This window comes from Anser anser (assembly GCF_964211835.1).
Source record: "Anser anser genome assembly, chromosome: 21".
Classification (NCBI taxonomy): Eukaryota; Metazoa; Chordata; class Aves; order Anseriformes; family Anatidae; genus Anser; species Anser anser.
The window spans coordinates 6,977,424-6,998,349 of record NC_139742.1 but is presented as its reverse complement, the minus strand read 5'-3'; the positions used below and the strand labels follow the sequence as shown (position 1 = coordinate 6,998,349).

The following is a 20,926-nucleotide window of genomic DNA, read 5'->3' as shown; positions in this document are numbered from 1 at the left end:
GGGGACAGGCTTTTTCTATTCTTCCCATCAGCCCAATCATGCTGAAGTCCTGGCTTGAGACTCAACTGGGGAGTAGCTTCACGCATCGAGTCCAACCTTTAAAGATGGAACTGGGACTGGATTAGTTACAATGGAAAGTATTTCCCGTCTGACTGCAGTAGAGAAGGAAAGGTCAGGAGACTCAAAAGCAGGCTCAGGGGAAAAACATCAAGGCTGCTGCTTTAACCACACTATTCTGTCGACTTCTTCACTCGCCTTTGAAGGAGAGAATAAGAAAAGCCCTTGCACTTCCAAGCTAACTCTTCTTCACCCATTATATTTATATTATAAATAGACACATTTGAGATCTCGTAAACACACAGAGCAGAAGACACGCTGCCTTGAATCGACTGCCTGTCCTCAGACCCTGTAGCAAGCACGCTGGAGTGCCTGGATCCAGGCAAGAGCACATGGCCGTGCCTGAGGCTTGTGCTGGCTGTTTAAAGTCATCCCATAGCAGGGACAGAGAAGAGACAAAGCGCCCATGCTGCACGTAAAACAAACCAGGCCTGGGAAATGCCCCACTTCTGCCAAGTGAGAGCGGGTTGAGAGCGAGCCTCCGATTTCTGTTGGTCTGCTCCTGGTGACCGCCCCCTCCGTCCTGCTGCTGCCTCCACTCAAAACCAGTCGGTGCCGAGCCCTTCTCAGTCACCCCCAGACGTGTTACGGAGCCGGACCGTCGGAGCCTCCATCCCCGATTTCACCTGAGCTAATTGCAACGTGTGACCAGAGGGTGAAGACACAGGTAGGAAGAAGAAGGTGGGAAGGAAATCTTGCTCTCACGCGAGCCAGCCAGCCAAAAAGCAGCATTACAAACCCAAACCTTCTCTCTCTTCACTGCCACAAACTCGGATTCCTCAGCAAGCCGCCCTCTCCTCTGCCCATCCAGGTGAACGCAGGTCCCGTGCAGTGCCCAGAGAGGACTCGGCTGCGTGAGGACCATACACTTAGGATTAGTCCTTGAAGACCTACAAGTGTTCTTGGAGGAAAAAGCTAAATTTGAAGTCACACAGCAGTTTGGTTGACTCAACATTTCCTGTACCTTAGCCTAAATTTGTGTTCTTACTCTTCCCAGCAGCTCCCTGACACAGCTACCTCTCTGGGTATTTCTAGAAACCCACCAGATTCAGGTCCCACATTTCTCCACAGAAAGTCATCTGCTATTTAAAATAGATGGCGGCCTCCAAAAAAGATCATGTCTTGGGTGTACCTAGGCACGAGCAGAGCCTCTCCCACACCCTGGAAGGTCCCAAAGCTGTTCTGTCCCCAGCAAGCCAGGTAAATCTGCCAGCACACCGCAGCCCCAAGGCACCAGCACACTGCACCCGACCAGAGCAGGGTGCGTGGGGAGCCTGGGGAATATCAGAACCCATCCAAAGGAGCGGGAAGACCAAGGCAGTGCAGCAGCCCTTGCTCCACGATTTAGGGAACCCGTGTTTGATTTAACCGTGCTCCCAGGGCTGGGGACACTCTGCCAGGACCCCCGGCTCTCCCACCAGAGCCTCCAGCTCAGGGTTTCCCGGCAGGCAGCGGCTCCAGCTGCCTTGAGGGGAGCTCTGAGCCAGGGCAGCCCCGGAGGGGCAGCACAGAGGCACCCCTCGGGGGTCGACCCCCGGCCCCGCTCTCCTCCTCGGAGGCTGGGAGGAAAGCTGAGCTGGGGGCGGAAGGAGCCAGCGGGCCTGGGAGTGACACCTCGCAGATTAGAGAGGTATGTGGCCTGGAACCTAAACACAGGATGTGAAGTGCAGAGGAAGGGCTGGGGGAGGGAGAGCGCCGAGTTCGGCACAGTTAACCCCTTTGTGCGCTGCAGCTGCCCGCCCAGCCTCTGCCCCACGTCCCAGCAACGGGAGCACGGCTGGCCCGAGCAGAGACCGCAGGGTGTAGAAATAACTCCTTCGAGCCCTACCTGAGGGGATTGTCGCACCTCTAGCAGCAGGTAGCTGCGCCACCCCTGCTCCTCCACCGTGTTTAGCACAGCCGCTGCCTCCCCAGCACGAGATGCCGCCTCTCGGCCGGGTCCTGCTGGAGGCCCACATGTGGCAGTTCCTGTCCCGCTTCCTCAAGTTCAGGGTTAGCTTCAGCAGGAAGGAGAGATAAGGGACAGCCAGAACTGCCCGGTTCCCCGGGTCAGGGTTCGCCAGGAAAGCCTGCGGAGGCTGGCGGGTGGAGGACTGCCAAGCCCCGGAGGCTGCAGCCTCGCCAGCGTGGTGCGCTGCGCAGACACGACTTGCAGCCAGGGGAGGCGGGCAGGAGGCGTTCAGCCTGCTCTGGGGCTCTTAAAACACGGGATGGGGTTAAAACCAAGCCTCCTCCAGCTGGGAACAGAGTGGTGTGGGAACCAGAAAGGTGAGTGTGTCAAGATAATGGACCTCGTTTGGAGACCTGCGTCTCGCACTGTGGGAAGACGAGAAATGGCAGAAGCCGTGCCTGCAAGGAAGGGCAGTTTGGGACTGGTTTTTGGGGCAAACACTGGGCAGGCAGGAGCCTCCTTCTACACCGCCAAAGGTCCCCAAGCCACATTCAGCAAGGAGCAGCCGCTGGGTGTGATGGGGCCCCCACACCGAGGGGCACGAGGCAGCAGAGAAGAGCTGACCCGCGGCGAAACGGCCGCAGGGACGTGCACGGCCAAGAGCAGGCGAGGCTGAGCCAGGCCCCCGCTGCCCACGGCGCTCACCTCTGCCTTGTACATGCGGATGAGGCCCTGGTTGACCTTGGACCAGGAGGGGACGGCGCTGATGTTCCAGAGCTGGTTGGAGTGCTCAGCGAAGGGGCCCGTCTTCATCTGAAAGAGACCCGAGAGCGGGGCTGAGGCGCGGGGCCAGGCGCGACGCTCGCAGCCCGGCGCTGACTCACGCTCACGCTCTCCAAGCGAACGTCCCCGCCGGGCCCTGCGACCCACGTGCCGGCCGATCCTCCCTCCCTCCCTCCTTCCCTCCTGCTTCAGCCACATCACACGAAGCCGTGGCAACCCAGCTCCCCCCATCCCTGGCGAAATCAAGCCTTTCCCCGCCGCTTTGCTAACCAAACCTCCCTACGCACACCTCCCTTTTTAACGACCGCATCAAAAAAAACCCACCTAAGTCCTGCTCTCCCCCCAGCAGAGCTCGGCTTAACGCCGTTCCTACCCCTACCCAGAGCCCTCCCAGCGCAGCACTGCTGGGCTTTCCAAGAAAATGACTCATTCCCCATTCAAATCAACAACAAGCGGCAGCGACAGCCGCGCTGCCTTCCCCACACGCAGAGGGCAGCGCAGGCTGGCGGTGGCTCCGCACCCACGCCTGCCCGGAGCACGAGGCCCTGGGGCAGGCAGGAGCACGGGGACACGCTCAAACCCCGCTCTCCAGCCGGGCTCCAAAGCTGCAGCTTGCTGGCTTGCAGCAGGCACTTTTTGCTGGTATTTGTTTTAGACGCTCCAGCGTTTCTCCTCCCAGGGCGAGGGGTTTGGAGGAGGGAGGGCAGGGGGGAGGCTGCAATCGGGGACGGTTGCACGCAGATTCCCCGGGTAGCGCTCTCCCTTCTTCTCCGTGAACAAAAACAGACCCTCGGGGAGAAAAAGAAATATAACGCAGCCTCTCTGACTGAGCAAAGTTCCCATGACATCAGAAACCACAAGGCCGAAGCTCACGCTAGAAAGGAACGTGGGGAGAGAGGAATCTCTTGGACTCTTGTTCCCGACTCGGGGTTGAACAACTAACCCCTTCCCTCCACGCAGGCACAGGCCTGGGGTGAGGGTGGGAAAGCAGCTTCAAAACGCAGCGCTCTGCCCGCTCTAAAAGAAAGCCAGGCTGCTCGATCTGCCCTAGGAAACCACGCTGCCCTCCTGCAAGGTCTGCGTGGCATCAGCCTGAGCAGAGAAAGAGAGAAGGAAAGGAAGGGGGGGGGCACAGTACCCGGAGGACAACGTGTTTCGAGCAGGCTGACCTCGGGGCTGGAGCCCGGTGGGAAGCAGCTCTGCTGGTTTGCACAGACCCGTCCCTGCTCTCTCACGAGCTGGGCAACGACTGCTGAGCTGCTGAGCTGCTCCTGCTCCCCTCCGCCGTGTCTCTCCCTCGCAGATACAAGATGAAACGTGCAGATACACAAAGCACAACAGCACCCGACAGAGCCGGCGTGCCATTAAGTGTGGGATTTAGCACCGGTGGGCAGCACGTGGCGGGGGAGCAGGGGGCACACGTGTGGCCGAGCCTCGCGTGCTGGCCGGCACCGAGCATCCCCCGGCACGGCAGGGCTGGTTGTGTGTGTTTCAACGCCAAACCTTCCTCCAGCATCGCCATCCTTCATGCGGGCACAGCTTGCAGCAGCCCCCACAAGTGCGTTTTGCTTTCTTCCCTCCTTCCTGAGCCGCAGCGGATGAGCGGGGAGCGCGCGGAGGCGGCGAGCTCGGGCAGCCGGCCCCACAATCGAGCCCGTTGGCTCCGTGAGCCCCCTGGCACGGCCACGACCACGGCCCCCCGGACGCAGGAGCCCGGCGAGGGAAGGCTCGGCTATTGTTTCAAACTGGGGCGGGAGGAGAATGGGGAACAAGGGGGAAAATGAGCTCATTTCAGCCACAAAGGGAGAAGAGGGAGAAAGCGAGCGGGCTGGGGGGGAGCGAGAGCGGCAGCGAGCGCGCTGCAGTCCCGCAGTGACCCCAGGGGAACGGAGTGAGTCAGAGCAGCCATATTGAGCAGGAAATTACTCACAGACGCTGCGTTCCTGCCTCTCCGTTCCCAAGAGAATCAGCCTTTTGTAAATGGTTCCTCTGTCAGTAACTGGGGGAGGGGGACGGCTGAGGCTGTGCTTTCCTGTCAGCTCCTTCCCTTCCAGCCGAAACCCGAGCCCTCCCTTCCCAAACCTCCAAATTTAGAAGCCAGATTGGAGATGAAATTCTTGCTGCCTGCCCTGGGCTCTTAAAGCAACACAACCCTGGCCGATCCACGCTGCCCAGCCGCCCACGGAGGGGGCCCACTGTGCCCCAGGTGGCCCCAGGGGAGCTGGCGCTTCCAGCGGGCTTCGGTTTCAGCTGGCTCAAGAGCAGGCTCTGTGTTTTGCCCCCCGTGAGGACGGTGCTGTTCAAAGACGGCGTCTGAGTGGCTTCGCAGGGTGACACACGGCACCCTTCCCTGCACAGCTCAGGAACAGGCCGGACCCTGCAGAGCTGGCGGCTCCATCGCTGCTCCTGCTGCGCAGCAGAACGGCCCCAAACCAACCTCCCAGCCCCGAGCACCAGCCTGCTTTCTGCCCACAGCACCTTGGAGAACAAGGCGACAGCAGGGGACAGCTCAAGCCCCGGCCAGCCCCGTAACCCTCCACCAGCCCACAAATCGAGCATTCAGGTCTAAAAACCACCCCCCAGATTTCCCAACACCACGCCGGCTTGCGTAAGGCTTGCTGCCGTGTCCATGTGCAGCGCGGGGTGGTGCTACGGGGAGGAGGTTTCAGCGGGTTCAAACTGGACATCATCTCGCCGTGTTACTTTAAGAGCCCGAGGTTTAAACATAACACGTGGCAAGCACCGCCGCGGTGTACATTCACATCCCTGAAACGTCACCCAGAGGCTGAGAAAAATATCTGCTCCCGAGAATATTCGCTGGGTTGAAAGAAAACAACCTACCCTGGTCGCAGCTTGCCGAAACAAAACCTGCTCTCACGTCAGTAAAACCTACCAGACCCGGTATGGGAGCTGCTGCGGTGTTTACTATTTGTTTAACACCTTTAAAGGAGGGCTGTTTTCAGCTGAAAAGCTCAGAAGAAAATAATAGCGTTAATGTATTAAAGTCGTTAATCCTTTCTATCGTTTTGCCCGGTATTTTGTTTTGTTGTTGATTTTGGAGAGAAAGCAAGCGTTCAGGGCTGTCCCAGCACCCCCTAGTGGCAGTAACAACCTTCCCAAGCATTTTAAGGGAGGAAAATCACATTTTAAAGGCAAAAGTTTTACAAAAAAGGGAACAGCGCTCGCAGGAAAATGGATTGAAAATATCATGCGTTTGGTAATTCAGGTTGTGGCAATCCCTCAGCAGCTCACACCAGGGGTGACCGACAGGAGGCTTCCCTGCCACCAGGTGGCACTGAGGAGCCCAGCAGAGAAACCGTGATTCTGAATAAACGTGCGGAAAAAAAGAAGTGTAATTGCTCATTAAAAAAGCCTCCTAAAAAGCTACGTTTCTGCAGGCAAAAGCGGAGTGACCAGAAGCAGCCTAGTGCTGGGTATTTTAACTTTGCGTGTCATCTGCGTACTGCAGAATTTTCTGTGCACATCAAGAAATGCGTGTTTTTATGGTTTTTAACAGGCTAGTACACTGTCTTCATGTTACTGATGCCCAAAATAAAATAAATCTGAGAGCATCTTGGCTCCTGCTTGCAGCGAGGACGAAGCAGGAACAGATTTCCTGTCCTCAGCTCAGCCCCTTCAGGCAGTGCCTCTTATGGCATGATTTAAATCTGCACCGAAGGTTAAATCCTGTGAGGTGCTCAGCACCAACGAGCCCTACTAGATTCAGCAGGGCTTGATGCAGCATCTCCTGGGGTTTGGGCCCAAGGCTCCTAGGAAAATTTCCTACGTGGAAGCGTAAGTTCATGTTCTGTAACCTCCCTTCTCATCTAATCACTAAATGAGGGAAGAGAGAGGGGGGAAAAGCGAAGAGAACAAAGGGGAAGAACCGCACTCTGTCCTTCAAAATTAATCCCATCACCTCTCTCTTGCCAGAGACAGGAAATCCCTCACCACAACAGAGCATGTGGTTCTCCTCTCCCTACCCAGACCGTGCAGCAGGGGGGGACGATAAAAACACAGGCAGGTCGTTTGCTGCTGCTGAGAGAAGGAAGCTGTGAACTCCCGCATTCGGAAACATTGCCCTGCGTATTCCCAACCGTGGACATCGCCAGTCCCTTGCCCAAGGACCCCAGAATACACGAGCAGAAACATGGTCCTGATAACAGCTGGGTTAACCTCAGCACCCTCCCCCCTTTGGATCGTTTGTGAAAAAAAGGCACATTTTATGGGCAACTCTTGGCAGAATCTGCTCAGATCTGGAGGAGACCGAGCTGCACAGAGGTATGGGAGCCTGCCCTAAGCAAGGGGAGGCCCAGGACCTGCCAGGCAGCACCCAACGACTGGAGGCAAGGGAGGTTATCTTGGCAAGCCCAGCTGTTTTGCAGCTTCCACTTCATCTTCCTAGCACACTTACAAGCACCAGTCTTCTCCATCCAAGTTCCCACTGACTGATCCAAGTGATGATCCAAGGTTATTTGTTTGCGATCCACAACCCATCCAGCTTAATTACACTTTCCCTTCAATATCTCTGTTTCAACTCATTCAGGGAGAGCACCTCAGACGCAACGATTCTTCCGCACACCTCCATGAGAGCAAACCAAGGAGGAAGAGAAAACCACAGCCAGAACTAGCTAATATCAGGAGCACTTCCCTGTGGGACAAACCTCACCTCTGTAATGAAGAGGATGCACTCCAGGAACATGAAGTCTTTATGGTTTTCATTTACCACCTTCTCATCAACAAAGTGTCGAGGCTCCAGATTTGGATGGTCTGAAAAGAGTAAAAGACAATAGGAAGTAACCTGTATGGCACCCCTTTCTGAAAGCAAATTCAGTTAGGTCTCGTCCTGTCTCTCCTTCACAAGAAAGATGATTCTCCCACCAGAGCTTTTCAGAAGTCAGCACAGAGCTGCTCCCTTCCATCTCATCTCCAACTCTAATGCCTTAGCAATGAGAACAACTGGTAAACTCTCGAGGGCAGAAAATGTGTTTTCTAGCACCAAAAACAAGGCTCGCCTTTCAAAAAGCTTGTAGTACTGCAATAAAGACAGCTGTACTGTACAACGAAGCCTTCCATCTCCCAACCTAGGCAACTAGCTTTATTTGGAAAGCTGAGAAAAAAATCCAAGCCCCAAGCAAACTCTGGCGCTGTATTACACAAATTCGACACATTTGAATTTAAAAGTCAGTCCCAAGCCCCATCATCTTTGCAACCCAGACAGACAGGGCAGAGGGCAGGCTGGGACACGAGCAGATTTTTATTAGTACCTATCAGCTGGGAACTGCCCCATATGAAAGGTAGAAACTGGAAGTCATCCAAGCCCCAGACGCCCTGGCTGCCAGCAGGTTCCATCCTGTAGGTCTTCTGAAGTTTTCGCATCACTTCTAGGTACCTGATACAAAAGAGAAGAGGTAAGGCTGCCTTCTGGACTCCAAACACAAAATCCAGATTTCTCCCTTTACCAAACACATGGGAAACCCAAACAGACAGACCATCTACTCTTGGAGGGTCCCAAACCCACTTTTGGACCCAACAGAAAACCACGATTCAAGTTTAGCAGCTGAGGAAGCGCCAAGGGGCAGTCTTGAGACAGAGCAAGGGACTCAGGTTAACAGAAGGAAAATGATGAGCTCCCAGCACAGTGCCCATTGGGATTAAATTACAATCGATGGGCATTCAGCATCATCTCTCTCAAATGAGACTTCCAAGCCTTTGTAGCTAGAGGGCTTGTGTAACCAACCCTGTTCGGTTCAGGCTACCTGAAGAAACATCAGCTACCCCCAAAGCTACCCACGTCTGAGGAAGGGGACCCTCAGCCTGTTTCAGTTACTCAGCTACAAATACCAGAACGCTCTGAGGGGACGGGAAACAGCATTTTGCCCAGGGGAGAGGCTGGAAGGGGGTGATGCTGGCAGTGTAATAGAAAAGCAACAAATCAGCTGGGCCTCAATCTCCACCGGAGAGAGTCGATGCCGATAACGTTCTGCATCACCTAGCCTTTCACACCCAACACAGAATTTTCTCTCCTCATTGACTTACATGAGGATAGGAACAATCAGCTTGGCAAAGGACACGAAGTGTATCACTTGCGAGTAGGGCCCCCCATACATTACAGTACATAGGATGTATATTCAGCTCCTCTGCCACAGAAAGCAGCCTGGCAGCAGGTATAGCAGCAAATGCCAGTACTTCTTTAAAATTGTGGCCTTGTTTTTACTTTATTTTTTATTTTTTTACACCAAATTCACTAAGAAAGCAAGTGACAGGCGTTTATTTTATCTGCAGTGTCTTACATTGGTGCAGATCCGTCCCCACCCCCACTGTTATTTGGAATCGTTGATACTTCTCACTCTCCTCCGTAACTTCCAGAAGAGCTCAGAAAGCTTTCTGCCTTACAGCAACCACTACTTCCACTTTTCAGGTGGAAAATTAAAGCTGGAAGTACTCCTGAAGGAAATTGTTTCCATGCCACCAAACAGCGATGCAGCTGGGATTAGATCTCTGGGTTCCACATGCCCAGTCCGCCGGTTTCATCAATACCAACTCCAGCTCCTGGGCTGGAAACACATCTAGAGGAGCAGTGGAGGCCTGCCAGTTTCATATACTATTTTTTTTTTTAGTGCCCGAAGAGATGTTAGATCAGCTGATCAGATATTGTAGTCGATCACAAAGCACAGGACTTCACCCACATACCTCTGCAGAGCTCAATACCTTGCATCCGACTATAGTGACCTCCCAGAAAGGCAGCCAGCCCCTAAAAGAGGAGGTGCTGTCACCCCTTTAGGAGGGGGTTGTAACGGGTCACTACACACTCCATTAGAAGTACATCTGCCTCCTTATTTTGTTTAAATTTGCCCTGTTTTCTCATTCTGCCCTTCCTCCCCAGGCCAGCAAGCCCTTCAGCACTCTTGCTCTCTAATTATACATGTGGCTTCATAGGAGGCCCTTGATTTTCACAGCTCACACCCCAGAAATAGGATCTTGTTATCAAGATCTTATCTTCTTACTTCCAAATGGGCGTGGATGAATGGAAGAAAGGGGGCACGACCAGCCCAAACTACGGGAAGAGTCTGGTGTACAGGACAGGCGGTAGCAGCTCACACACCTCGGACAGCTGCAAGGGGACAGCGTCTGAGGTCTGCCCCCAGACAGCCCGATGTTTCCAGCCCTTCTCCTTCTGTTACCTCACCTGTTAAATACTTTAAAGACAATGGCCATCTGGTCATCCACTCTGAGAACACCGATTTTGCAGAGGCAGCAGAGAAAGGCTGCAAACGCAGCTTCGTGCCCTGGAGTGAAAAGAGATGAGAGGTGACGCCGGTGCTCCTGGTCCACAGGACAACCTCTCTGTGGGCACCACAGCAGCTCCTCAGAAACCCCAGCAGTCCCATTCCCCTAGAAAAACCCCAGCCAGCTGTCCCTAAGGCGCTACCTTATCCTATTAATGACAAGGGATGACAATATTTCATCCCCACGTAGCACCCACCCGAAGTATATCTGCTAGATATTTGTAAGGCTGTTATTAACTTTGAGAAAAAAGTTCCTGTGGAAAAACAGCTCCAGCGCTGGGTGTGCTGGGAGCAAGGCAGGAGCTCAGCACAGCAGGGGAAGCGGAGCACTGCAGAGTCGTCTGCTCAGAGGATGTGAGCGAACCTCACATCTGCAAGTAAACAGATTTCCTCCCACTTCAAAAATATCTCTGTGTCGGAAGGATGCGGATCCCATGACGCTGCCAGGAACAGTCCGTCCCAGAAGGTACCGGGATCTCTGGCTGACCCTCAGCAGCTTGGTCCTCCAGCTAACAGCAGGGAAAGAAACAACCAGCAAAATCAGAGCGATGTTTTGTTGTGGAAAGGGACCACAGAACAAGGAAGAGCACAAGATCAGCAGCTCCACGCTGTAAAATGCAGCTCCCAGTGTACGAACAAAGTGTACCCATGGTCCAGGCACTGCGAGTTAGGACATGGGACACGGGCTTGCGACACGCAGGAGGGGAGGAAAGGCTGAATTTCCTTCCCCAGGCTGACAAAATCCCAGCCTGTGGGTCCCTTTCCAAAGACAACATCTCCCCCTGGTGCTGGCGAGTCGTAGCTCTCCTAGCAAGCACTGCTCAGCCTCCAGCTCTTCAGCCTTTCACCCACGTCCTCCTCCTCTTCCTCCCCCTGCCCCAGTCCGAAGTCAGGTTTCCTCACACCCACAATGTCCTGCCCCCCTGCCACTTGGTGAGGACACCCCTGTCTGCACACCTGTCCTCCAGACAGAGGAGCAGGGTGTGGAGTAACCACATGGTTTCACACCAACGAGGCTGGATTTAGGTCTAACTGCAGCCTGCGCAATTACTCCAGCCCACAATTCAGTCCCTTTTTTGGTGCAAAATGCTTTAATGTTCAGATTTTAAAGTCCCCCTGTAAGCAACGACGTCGCTTCAAGGGAGCACCAGACCTCGAGCGCTTCCCACTGACCACAAACTTGCTTCCCAGCCTAGTCACAACTCAAGCAATTGTGTTTTATTCTGAACTGCCTGCTGTGGATCAGCTGTGTGATACAGCTGTATGTGCTACGGCTGCTCCTACAGCCCTGCTCCCAGCCCCAGCTCTCTCCCAGGCCCTTTGGTCCTAGCCCACGATGAACGTAGGGGTGAGGAGGAAGGTGTTTGTAGCAAGCTGGCACTAAAAACAGTTGCTAAAACGCATTTAAATACACGCAGTGCCAGGCTGCAAAGGGTCGCTACCCAAAGGAGTCCAGCCCTGACCCCTGTGCGTGCCCAGGTACCTGTGCCGTAGTCGATGCGGGTGGAGTTCCCCACAGCCTCCTTCAGGTACACGGCCACTTCTGGGGCAGCACTGGCCAAATGCTTGGGGATCACCGCTGCCACCAAATTTTCTGCTTCCTGGAACACAGAAAAGGCTCCCTCGAGTGAGTACAGACCCGTCACGGTCCCCAAGGACAGGTCACCCCCTGCTCACACTGCTGCAGAAGGGGAGCTGCAGTGGTGCACTCCTCCAACAGCGAGGGTCAGCGTGAGCGAGGAGCAAATTCTGCTGTTGTAGAAGTCACCTCCAGAGATGGAGTAATTCTGGGAGAGCTCATTGTAACGCTTATGCAGGCCACACGCATCCTGGAGAAAAAAAAACCCTCCACCACCCAGGTACATCAGCCCAGCTACCCACTGGGCCATCTCCAGGACAGCAGCGTTAGCGGAGCAGCAGACCACGCGCAGGGACATTGCTGCCTGGGCTCTGCCAGTGCCACCTCCGGAGCTCGGTGCAGGACAAGCGCTCTGAGCTGAAGGAAGTCAGGCAGTTTCGCAACCTTCCTCTCATCTTCTCTGTCATCTGTTTGGGAAGTTACAAAGCAAAGGACTTCCTCGGGTTTGGGGGGGGCCTCAAGGCTCATTCAGGACTCGGAGACTCAGCCGAGAGCATTTATACAGACCGTACGGTCTCACAAGAGGTGAGGGCAGCACCAGTAAGCGATGCATGGCAAGAAGGAGGTGGATCCTTCATAGCTCACCTGCGTAACACACGGGGATGGAGCCATTCCGTTACCCTGCTGCCCTTCTACAGGAGCTGCATTTAACATTACACATGAAATACGCTCACCTGGTCTAGTTTGGCGTACCAGGTCCTGAAGGCTTTGTTCCCAAAGCGAGAAGGTTGATCCACCGGCGGAGTTTCATCGATCCATCTGTCGAGGGTGTTCAGAAGAGCCACCAGCTTTTCAATGGGCTGCAGAGACAAGGAGATGAAGGGGTCAGAGATATGAAACAGAACAACCCCTCAGGCTCCAACACCCCTGCCCTGTACTACGCCCACGCCATCCTTCCCAAGGGTGGTAAGCAGGAATGGGATGTGCCAACCCTCCCCAAAAAGCAGAGGCCAGGCAATCCTCGTTCCCCTCAGATCAGCCCAGTACAAAGCCCAGCCCGAGGCAGGCTCTCCAGTCGCCCACACGGCCTTTCATGAGCTGCAACAGCACTGCGCTCTAAAACCTCAGGGAGAAGAGCTGAAGCAATCTCCCAGCTGTAGGACGTACAGGACTGACGGGCAGGGAATTGCCACACAGTTCGGGGATCTCCAGCACAAAACCCAGGCGCTGCATCTTTAGGGTCCTGCGTGTCCCACAGGACACAGCACAGCACTTGGAGCATATCCTCACCGGCGGCTGATTGTGTGGTCTTGCTCATAAACTTCCCTTCTCAAGGCCTCTCACCCTTGTCCTGGGGTGTCTCGGGAGCCAGGACCAGCAGAGAGGGCGTTTGCACTTGTACAGCACCCACCTGGGCCCAACTCAGCCTTCTTCGTGTGTCCTTGTTGCTTCAACTTTGTACTGGCCAGGCTGACGGGGCAGCTCCAGCCCCACGATACCCAGTGCTCACAGCACCTTGCAAATATGCACAGCCCAAACACAACCCGCCCCTGGGAAGAGACAGCCTCTCTGCCCACCGGTGGTCTCATCAGAGCGAGGACGAGAAGCCCTGGGCTCTCAGAAAACGTCTAAATACAAGCGTGAAGCTGACGGGAAGACAAACACACCAGCAAGGCAGCAGAGCCATCCTTCCTGCACCCGCTGCTGGAAGGGCAACAAGAGGAACCTGTGCAGGACATAGGAGAGCGGCTGGAGGAGGCACCGCTGTGGCCACGAAGGAAGAGAAGCGAGGTGCAGAGAGCCACAGGCAACACAGCACGGCATCAGCACCGGGGCTGCATGCAGCCTCCTGCGCGCCTTGCCCATGAGCTGGGGAACCGCTACGCTGCCACACGCCGCGAGGCAGCGCCGCAAGCGGCTCCAGGAAGCCTTGCTGACAACCACCGGAGCCTGCCAGGGGGTCTGGGATTCTCCTCGGCCGCCTCCAAGCAGCCAGAGAGCCGTCAGCAGCCACAGCAGCTGGCCAGGCCCTGGGCGATGCGCAGGCTCCTGTCTCGAGAGGGGGTTTCCTCCTTCACGGGGACAAAGAGGACGGCAGAAGCGGCGGCTGGTTTGACTTTGCTGGAGGCATCGACTGCGCGAAGCCGGCTGGTCTCCTGGGCTGCGGTTCAATCCTGCCTGCCGGGAGGACGAGCAAACAGCCGAGCCCAGCAAGTTCACAGCCCTTGAAGTGCCACTCGAAGGGGGCAGGGAGCAGAGACAGGCGCATGGCGAGCCGACCATCCCCACCACCTCTGCCCCCGGGGGAACGGCCTCGGAGCAGCTCGGCCTCCGGCAGTGCTCCCTGGGAGCCAAGGACACGGGGGGTGACACGGGGCGGGAGGACGAGACCCAATCGCGCCGGGAGCGCAAATGTCCCCAGTGCAGGTGCGCCAAGGGACGCAGCAGGACAGGGGCTGGTGCTGAGGGTCCGCACGGACCGAGGCAGCGCTGCCCCATCCGCTTCGGCTCCCCAAAACGCATCCCAGAAACCCAGCACCTCCCCGCTGCCTGGGTCGGGTTCGGGCTCAGCCCTGCCCCTTCCTGGCTGCCGCCTTCCCCTCCAATTAAGCAAGAGCGTCCCCGGCACTGGGCTGCATTAAGGAATTAAATCGTGCTGGTGATTTATCCTCCAGCACCAGCAGTTCGTTATGAGCGGCTCCCGGATTTCCAACCGCTCTCGGCGCCGCCCGGGTGGTGGGGACGGGCTCCTTCCCCCTCCCCAGATCCTCCTGCAGGCCTGGGGGGAGCTCAGAGCCGAACCTCCCCTTCCCCTTGCCCACTCGCTGGCTTTAAAGGGATTAAGAAGCCCGGCCCCGCAGAACGCGAGGGGCGAGCAGGACCCAGCTGCCGGCTCAGCCGCGCCAATAAATAATTAAAGAGATGCGGCTCGTTTTGGGCGCGCAGCCCTTTGGAAGAAAAAAAAAAAAACAAAAACGGGGGGGGGGGGTTATTAAAAGCAGCAGCTTCCCATTGTCCTGCAGAGGAAACTCGGGCACGCAGGGCTGACCCCAGCCGGGGGAAGGAGGGAGGGGGAGGGCAGAGCTTACGGGAACATGACCATCAGCGCCGCTGCAGCCCTGTTTTGCCTGGCTGGGTTTTTTAAGCTCTATTTTTGCCTTTACCTTTCCAGCGATCAAAGCAAGGGCAGCCGCACAGCCCCCCCCCACCCCCCAGCTCTCTGCTCTTCCTGTTGTGCTGATTTTGCATCCCCTTGACCCTGAGCCTGCCGCGGGTCCCAAAGGCAAGCCGCCGAGCCTCCCGCGGAGCGGAGACCTGTCAGCATCTCTCAGGAGCCGGGGCCAGGCAGGCGGAGGTGCTGAGGAGGCAGCGCAGCAGCCAGAGCTGCCCGCAGGGACCGAGCCTGCCCCAGCGGGCTCCTCGGGCCCTGCCGGAGCAGGGAGCTGCTAAATCAGGGCTTTTGCTTCTTCCCTCCCAGAGCCAGAGCAAGCCGCCAGGCTGGCCAGCTTCTCCCAGGGCCAGGGAGGCAGGCGGGCTGTTTAAAGGCAAGCGTGCACCTCTTGCGGCCAAAATTCACCTTCCCCTCGCTGCGCTGCTCCTCTGAGCTAAGTCACAGCTCTGAAGAGCTGCCCCAGGCCGCAGTCGCTGCACAGATGCCCGGGAGCAGCGCTCCCTCCAGGAGAAGGCAGGTCGCAGCCTGTCAGCCCCGCAGCCTCCTGCCCGAGCCCCAGCCGCCCGCCCGGCTACCGCTGCTCCTCGGGTGCCTGCAGCAAAGCTCCAGGCAGCTCCACGCAGTTTCTCAGCTGGAGCAGAGCAAGCTCAGCACGTCTCAGAAGGGGCTCAGCCCCCCAAGGATCCGGCTCTCGCTGCAGCAGACAGCTCGGTATCGACACGCACCACTCTGGAAAGCATTAGGCTGCCTCTTTGCAAGCAGAGCAGACCACGCTATTTTTTTTTTGTTTGTTTCTCCCCGCGGCAAAGCAATGCCAGTAAGTCGCAGCGGCTACGCGTTCAGCAGAAAGAATTCCGGGAGGTCATTTGCCAAAGGAAGGCGTCCCCGGCATTTGATCAGGGAGGAAGACGGGACGGCACAAAGGCACATCGGCAGCAGGTACAGCACCAGAGAAGAAAGCAGAGTGGAGATGCAAGCAGAGGCCACAAGGGGCCGAGCCTTTAAAAGCCAAGATCAGCAGTTTGATCTACAAACGGAGCCGCGTGAGCGGGCAGCCTCATCAACGAGGCAGCCCAGGGGATGCTCCACCTGTGCCTCGAGTCGCAGGTTTGTGCTCTCCCCCGTGCGAGGATAACGGGATGCGTTCCCTGCCACTTCCCAGGCGGACGGGACCATACCTCTCGTTTATCGCCCGTGCTGGAGCCGCACGTGGAGCACATTCATTGCAGGAGGGACCTGCTGCACAGACACAGCCCTGACACAGCTACTGGGAGCCGGCTGCCGGCTCAAAGGGGTTGGAGGAAGAGGGATTTTTTTTTTCCTCCCCCTTTGTTTTGTTCATTTTTAATGCTTTGTTTCCCTAGAACTGCTCTGTGAGCGAGCAGGATCGTGACAAAGACAAAACTCAGAGGTGAAATACAAACAGCGGAAAGCAGGAGCGGCATTTGACGGCACATTCTGCCGAATTAAAGGAACAAAAGATGCCCACAAAGCCTGTTAGAGAGGCATTCATTATCCCCCGATCCCCCCCACGAACTACAAGCAAGTTTTTCATTCACACACGGGTTCCTTGTAGGGGAGGCTGGACCTAACATGCCCGTTTCAAACAGAAAGGACTCGGTTAAAGATCGTCGCAGGCTGCCTTCCCACACGAGAAGGGATCTACAAACACACAGCCCCAGCCTGCTTCCCGTTCCGCCTAGATCTTCCCTGGGCAGGCCGCTCCCAGCTGTCTTGCACGGCTGTGATAAGCTCCAACGGTAAAAAGATACCCAAGAAGCTCCTCGCTGCAACACAGAACAAGGGAGAACTCAGCACGCGACGTGGAAGCGAAGCAGGCGGCCAGCACGTGCTCTGCAGGTCGCTGCGGCATCCAGCGACCTCGCGACAGCTTTACCCAAGGCAGTGACACCAGGGAGGGTGCCTGCCCTCCTTTCCGACACCCACGCCGGCCCCAAATGATCCTGCCGTGCCCCAGAAAGGTGAACGGGCAGTAAGAGTGGCCCAGCACCAGGCAGAGCCAGGCAATGGTCACCTGCAATGGGCAATCCTGGCCCACGGGCTGAATTTTCCCCCGAGCCCAGCTCTGTATCACGCTCCTCGGCCCCTGCAGCCCTGAGCACGACACTGGGGGATGCAGGCCCAGCTGGGCACGCCCTGAGCTCACACACACACCAGGCCTCGCACGGCTCAGCCATGGTGCTGAGATGGGTGCTGTTAACACAGCCTGAGCAACGAGGAAGCCCAGGGACAGGGAAAGAAGTGACTTGGACGAGGTCACACAGCTCCCTCTCTGGCAGCAGGGGAAGCGGGAACAGAACAGCCATCGCAGCCTTTTGGCTGCAGCCAGCAGGGAGTACCACATCTACAAAACGCCCCCGGCTGAAGCCGGACTGTAAAAGCAGGGACGAAACACGTCCTTTCTGCATCTTCTTTTCTACCAGCAGTTTCCATCCACCTGTAACTCGCTCGATTTCCTACCCTACAGGCACACGCAGAGCCTCTGCATCCTGGGGGGAGCATCGCAGGCTGACATTTGCATCCCCAAACACAGCTCAACCACATTTAGACTCCCTGGCTCCCAGATACGCTGCCAATTCAATCCTTGCCTAGGAAAAATATTGTAGAGACCAAAAAAAAAAAAAAAAAAAAAAGCAGAAAAGAGGGAGAAACGAGTGGATCCAAACTCCTCTCCTACCTCTGACACTTTGTAGTCGCAGGTCAGCTTCTTGCCTCTGACGCCTTCGTTCAGGGTGAGGATGAAGCCCATGTAGTCCGCATACGCCTGCGAGCACACCCGAGAGGGAAGGGCGTTAGGGAGCACCCACGGTCTGTCTGACCAAGCGCCGTGGCACGGGAGCACTCCTGCACACCGAGGGAGCCCTTCCCAGAACACAGTGCTGCCTTCCTGGAGACAGCCAGGGCGCGGGGCTTGCTGTGAGGTTATTGCTATTTTTGGCAGACCTCAGAGGCAGATGGTGACTGCACTGATTGCTCTGCATCGCCGCAAAAATTACAGGGGGAAGAATTCAAAGAAAGCTCACGCCATCCCTGAAACCCTTCCCTCAGCTCCCTGCCTCTTATCAGGTCAAATTCAAACCCCGTGGCTCTGCAGAGTCTCAGCTGTGCCCAGACACCCTGCTCTGCACTGCTTCTCCCAGACCTGTGCCATTAGCTCCCCGTCTTCCTTCTACTCTTCCCCGCGTGCATGCGTGACGGAGAAATGGGAGACTGCTATTTTCTTTAAACATGCTGCTTCTGAAGCATCAAATCCAGAGCAGTTCAGTAGCTTGAAGTCTCTGAAATGGATAGAGCAGCATGCTGCCATCTCTTCCTCCTTGGGACCCTCCTGAACAGAAATCCTGGTCAGGAGCAAGCCCTTGAGCCCAGGAGCCTCAGTAAAGGGAGCTGCATCCACAAGTTTGCTCAAGACCTGCCTATAATTTAAGCTTCTCAGATCAGTCATCAAGCAAGAACTTGTTCCTAAGCAGCAGGACCAACTGGAGGGACAAGTCTGGGCCGTAACCCCAATCCCTCAAAGGCAGAGGGCAGAGAAGCTGCCTGCCCCGCCAGCCCCACACATATTATAAACAAAACTTACCCAGGAAATTGAAGGCCTTGGCCCCTTCCATAGAGCAAGGTGGGCAGGCGCCAGGAATCCGCCCAGCCCGATGCTATTAGAGGGCAGGCAGCAGGACCACGTCCAAGCTGAGTTCAAACAGTGCGGGGTAAACCCAGTTTTGATATAACTTACGGGCTAGGTAGGGCGAAATAGCGACCAGCTTCTAGTCTCGCACACTGGCAGGGAGCAGCAGCAATGCTTACGCACCCCCAGTCCCCCCCAGCCTTTGGGCTCTCCCTGGCTCACACCCTTCTCAGAACATTTGGCTGCCAGGCTCCACACCACCCCCCTGCCAAGTCATTTTCCTACAAACAGGCAGTGACTCTCCCTCTTTAACACGGGTCAATTAATTTCTCATTACTTGCCCGCACCCGATTTCCCCAGTGGCTGTTCCCAGGCCGGACCTGGCACTCACCAGTTCTCCCTGAACCCGGAGCCATACCTGAGAGCGCTTCCACTTGCCCATGTCAGAAACGATGTTTATCTCCTTCTTGGGGATCATGAAGTTCTGCTGGATGGGAGGAGCCATCTCCTCCGAGGTGCCTGCGAGATGCAAGAAAGAAGTAAACCAGAGGCAGCGGAGAATAACCTTCCTCTCTTAGAAATCAGCAGTAATTTCCCAGGAGACAGAAAGCAAACAAACCCATCCCAGCCTGCGCCATTATCTCACCGTGTCCCGCTCAAACAGTATCCTTCTCAATCCCCGGAAACATTCCCCTAAGGACCCTTCGAGGCTTCAGGAGGCCGCATTACGTTTGTTTTCACTACTAAAGACGCGTTTCCAATCCAGGCAGAGAAGTTTGCAGGAGCCAGCACAGCCAACATGCAGCTAGTTTCATTATTTCTGCCCTCGGGTCACGCTGCAGCACTGAACTTCCCTGACAAACTAACCCTGCCTGGCTTTTAGGGTGCTAGGCACGAACCACGTTCCCCTAAAAGGGACAATTCCTGCAAAGACAAAGCAGGAACAATTCAAAGGACGGCAGTCCAGAGCCACAGCCGCCAGCCCAGGGGCTCGATAGGACCCAGCACCTTCCAGGTGGAAGCTACAAAGAGCATTTAAATCGTAAAGCGCTACCAGAGCCCAGTTAATATAACATTTGATGCGCGTGCTGATCACTAACGCAGCTCTTCCCCTGGGCATCCCAACCCAAACACGTTCCTGTAAGCGCAACTTTAATTAGCATGAGGCGGTGCAGCAGACCCCTGTTAGGGGAACCGGGTGCTAATGTCAATTCGTGAATTCTCTTAACAGTCGCCCGGTTCATCATTTTAATCCTAAAAAACCTGCAGGCGTTTGTTCAGCGCTGGCAGCACTTCAGTGGCTGCTCTCCACGCCCCAGCAAGCTCAGGCACCGGCTCCGCAGCGTACTGCTCCAAACTGGACCTCCCCAAAACATCGCAGGCTGCACTTACATCGAGATACTCCCCAGAAGCAGCAGAGCAGCGCTGTCGAACAGGCAGATCAGGGGAAAGGGAACCCAAAATCCCAGGAACCACAGAGAATCTGCTACAGATCTGTCACGTAACCTTAGAAACGATTCTCCGTCTAAGAACTGACGGAGTCTCATCACCTGCCTCGGGTGTTAGGTTTGTCCCCGATCATAGGTTCCAGTAAAACCCCGGATACAGGGATGAGAGGAACAGGACGTGAGGAATTTAGAAGAAAGATGCATCCCTGCCTTCTGAAAATTCACCCAGCGATTAGCACCACGATGACGGCGCTCTTTATAACACAGCTTATGGCACAAGCGCAGCGAAAACCTCCAGAGCTGCGGTGGGAAAGGCAAACGCCGACTTGTTCGGTGCCACAAACGACGCGCAAAGACCCGAGAGGAGGCCAGGGCCTGCCCCGGGGTGCAGGGCCCCAGGACCCGGACGCTCCCAGCCCGGTCCCGGTCCCGGTCCCGCCGTGAGAGGGGCTCGGTGCTGCCCGTCCCTCACCACGGGGAAACTGAGGCACGACCAGCGGGCGGCACAGCCCAGCCCCGGCCTGCTGCGGTGGCCCCAAACCCCTCAGCACAGGGACCGCCCCCGGCCCGGTACCAGCCGCTTTGGACCCCAAAAGGGGAGTTTTAACCCAAAAAGGGGAGCTTTTCCCCCAAAAAGGGGGAGCTCCCCCCCCAAAAGAGCAGCTCCTCCTCCCCCAAAAGGGAATTTCTCCCCCCAAAAGGGCAGCCCCCCCAAAAAAGCGGGCTTCTCCCCCCAAAAACGGGGCAGCCCCCCGCCACCCCCCAGAGAGCCGCCCCCCCCCAGCCCCCCGAATCCCCAGGACCCCGTCAGGGCCCCGCCGGCCCCCGGCCGCGCTCCCCCCGTCACCTGCCCGCTGCTCGCTCTCTGCCATCTTCCCGGAGCCCGGCCGCCGCCGCCGCCGCCACCTCTCCCCCCTCACCCCCAGGACGCGCTGAAGCCGCCCGCGGCCATCTTTGAGAAGGGCACGCCGCCCGGCACTGAGGGGCAGCGGCAGGCAGCC

At 56.4% G+C, this 20,926-nt stretch overlaps 1 protein-coding gene across 3 annotated transcripts in view; it reads right to left on the bottom strand.

The window, feature by feature from the left end:
• PTPA (protein phosphatase 2 phosphatase activator) overlaps positions 1 to 20,926 on the bottom strand; it is a 25,773-nt gene extending 4,847 nt beyond the window's left edge. The window contains exons 1-9 of one of the 3 annotated variants that reach the window (XM_083807941.1): positions 20,773 to 20,924; positions 18,896 to 18,996; positions 17,530 to 17,616; positions 12,394 to 12,519; positions 11,564 to 11,681; positions 9,981 to 10,080; positions 8,059 to 8,183; positions 7,461 to 7,561; positions 2,714 to 2,821 (exon numbers count right to left, since the gene is read on the bottom strand). In XM_083807941.1, coding sequence (XP_083664067.1) covers positions 2,714 to 2,821; positions 7,461 to 7,561; positions 8,059 to 8,183; positions 9,981 to 10,080; positions 11,564 to 11,681; positions 12,394 to 12,519; positions 17,530 to 17,616; positions 18,896 to 18,996; positions 20,773 to 20,797 — 891 coding nt within the window. In that variant the 5' untranslated portion in view covers positions 20,798 to 20,924. Of the gene's footprint in view, positions 1 to 2,713; positions 2,822 to 7,460; positions 7,562 to 8,058; positions 8,184 to 9,980; positions 10,081 to 11,563; positions 11,682 to 12,393; positions 12,520 to 16,009; positions 16,176 to 17,529; positions 17,617 to 18,895; positions 18,997 to 20,772 lie in introns of those variants that run through there. The other 2 variants (XM_083807942.1, XM_083807943.1) reach the window with 2 other exon arrangements.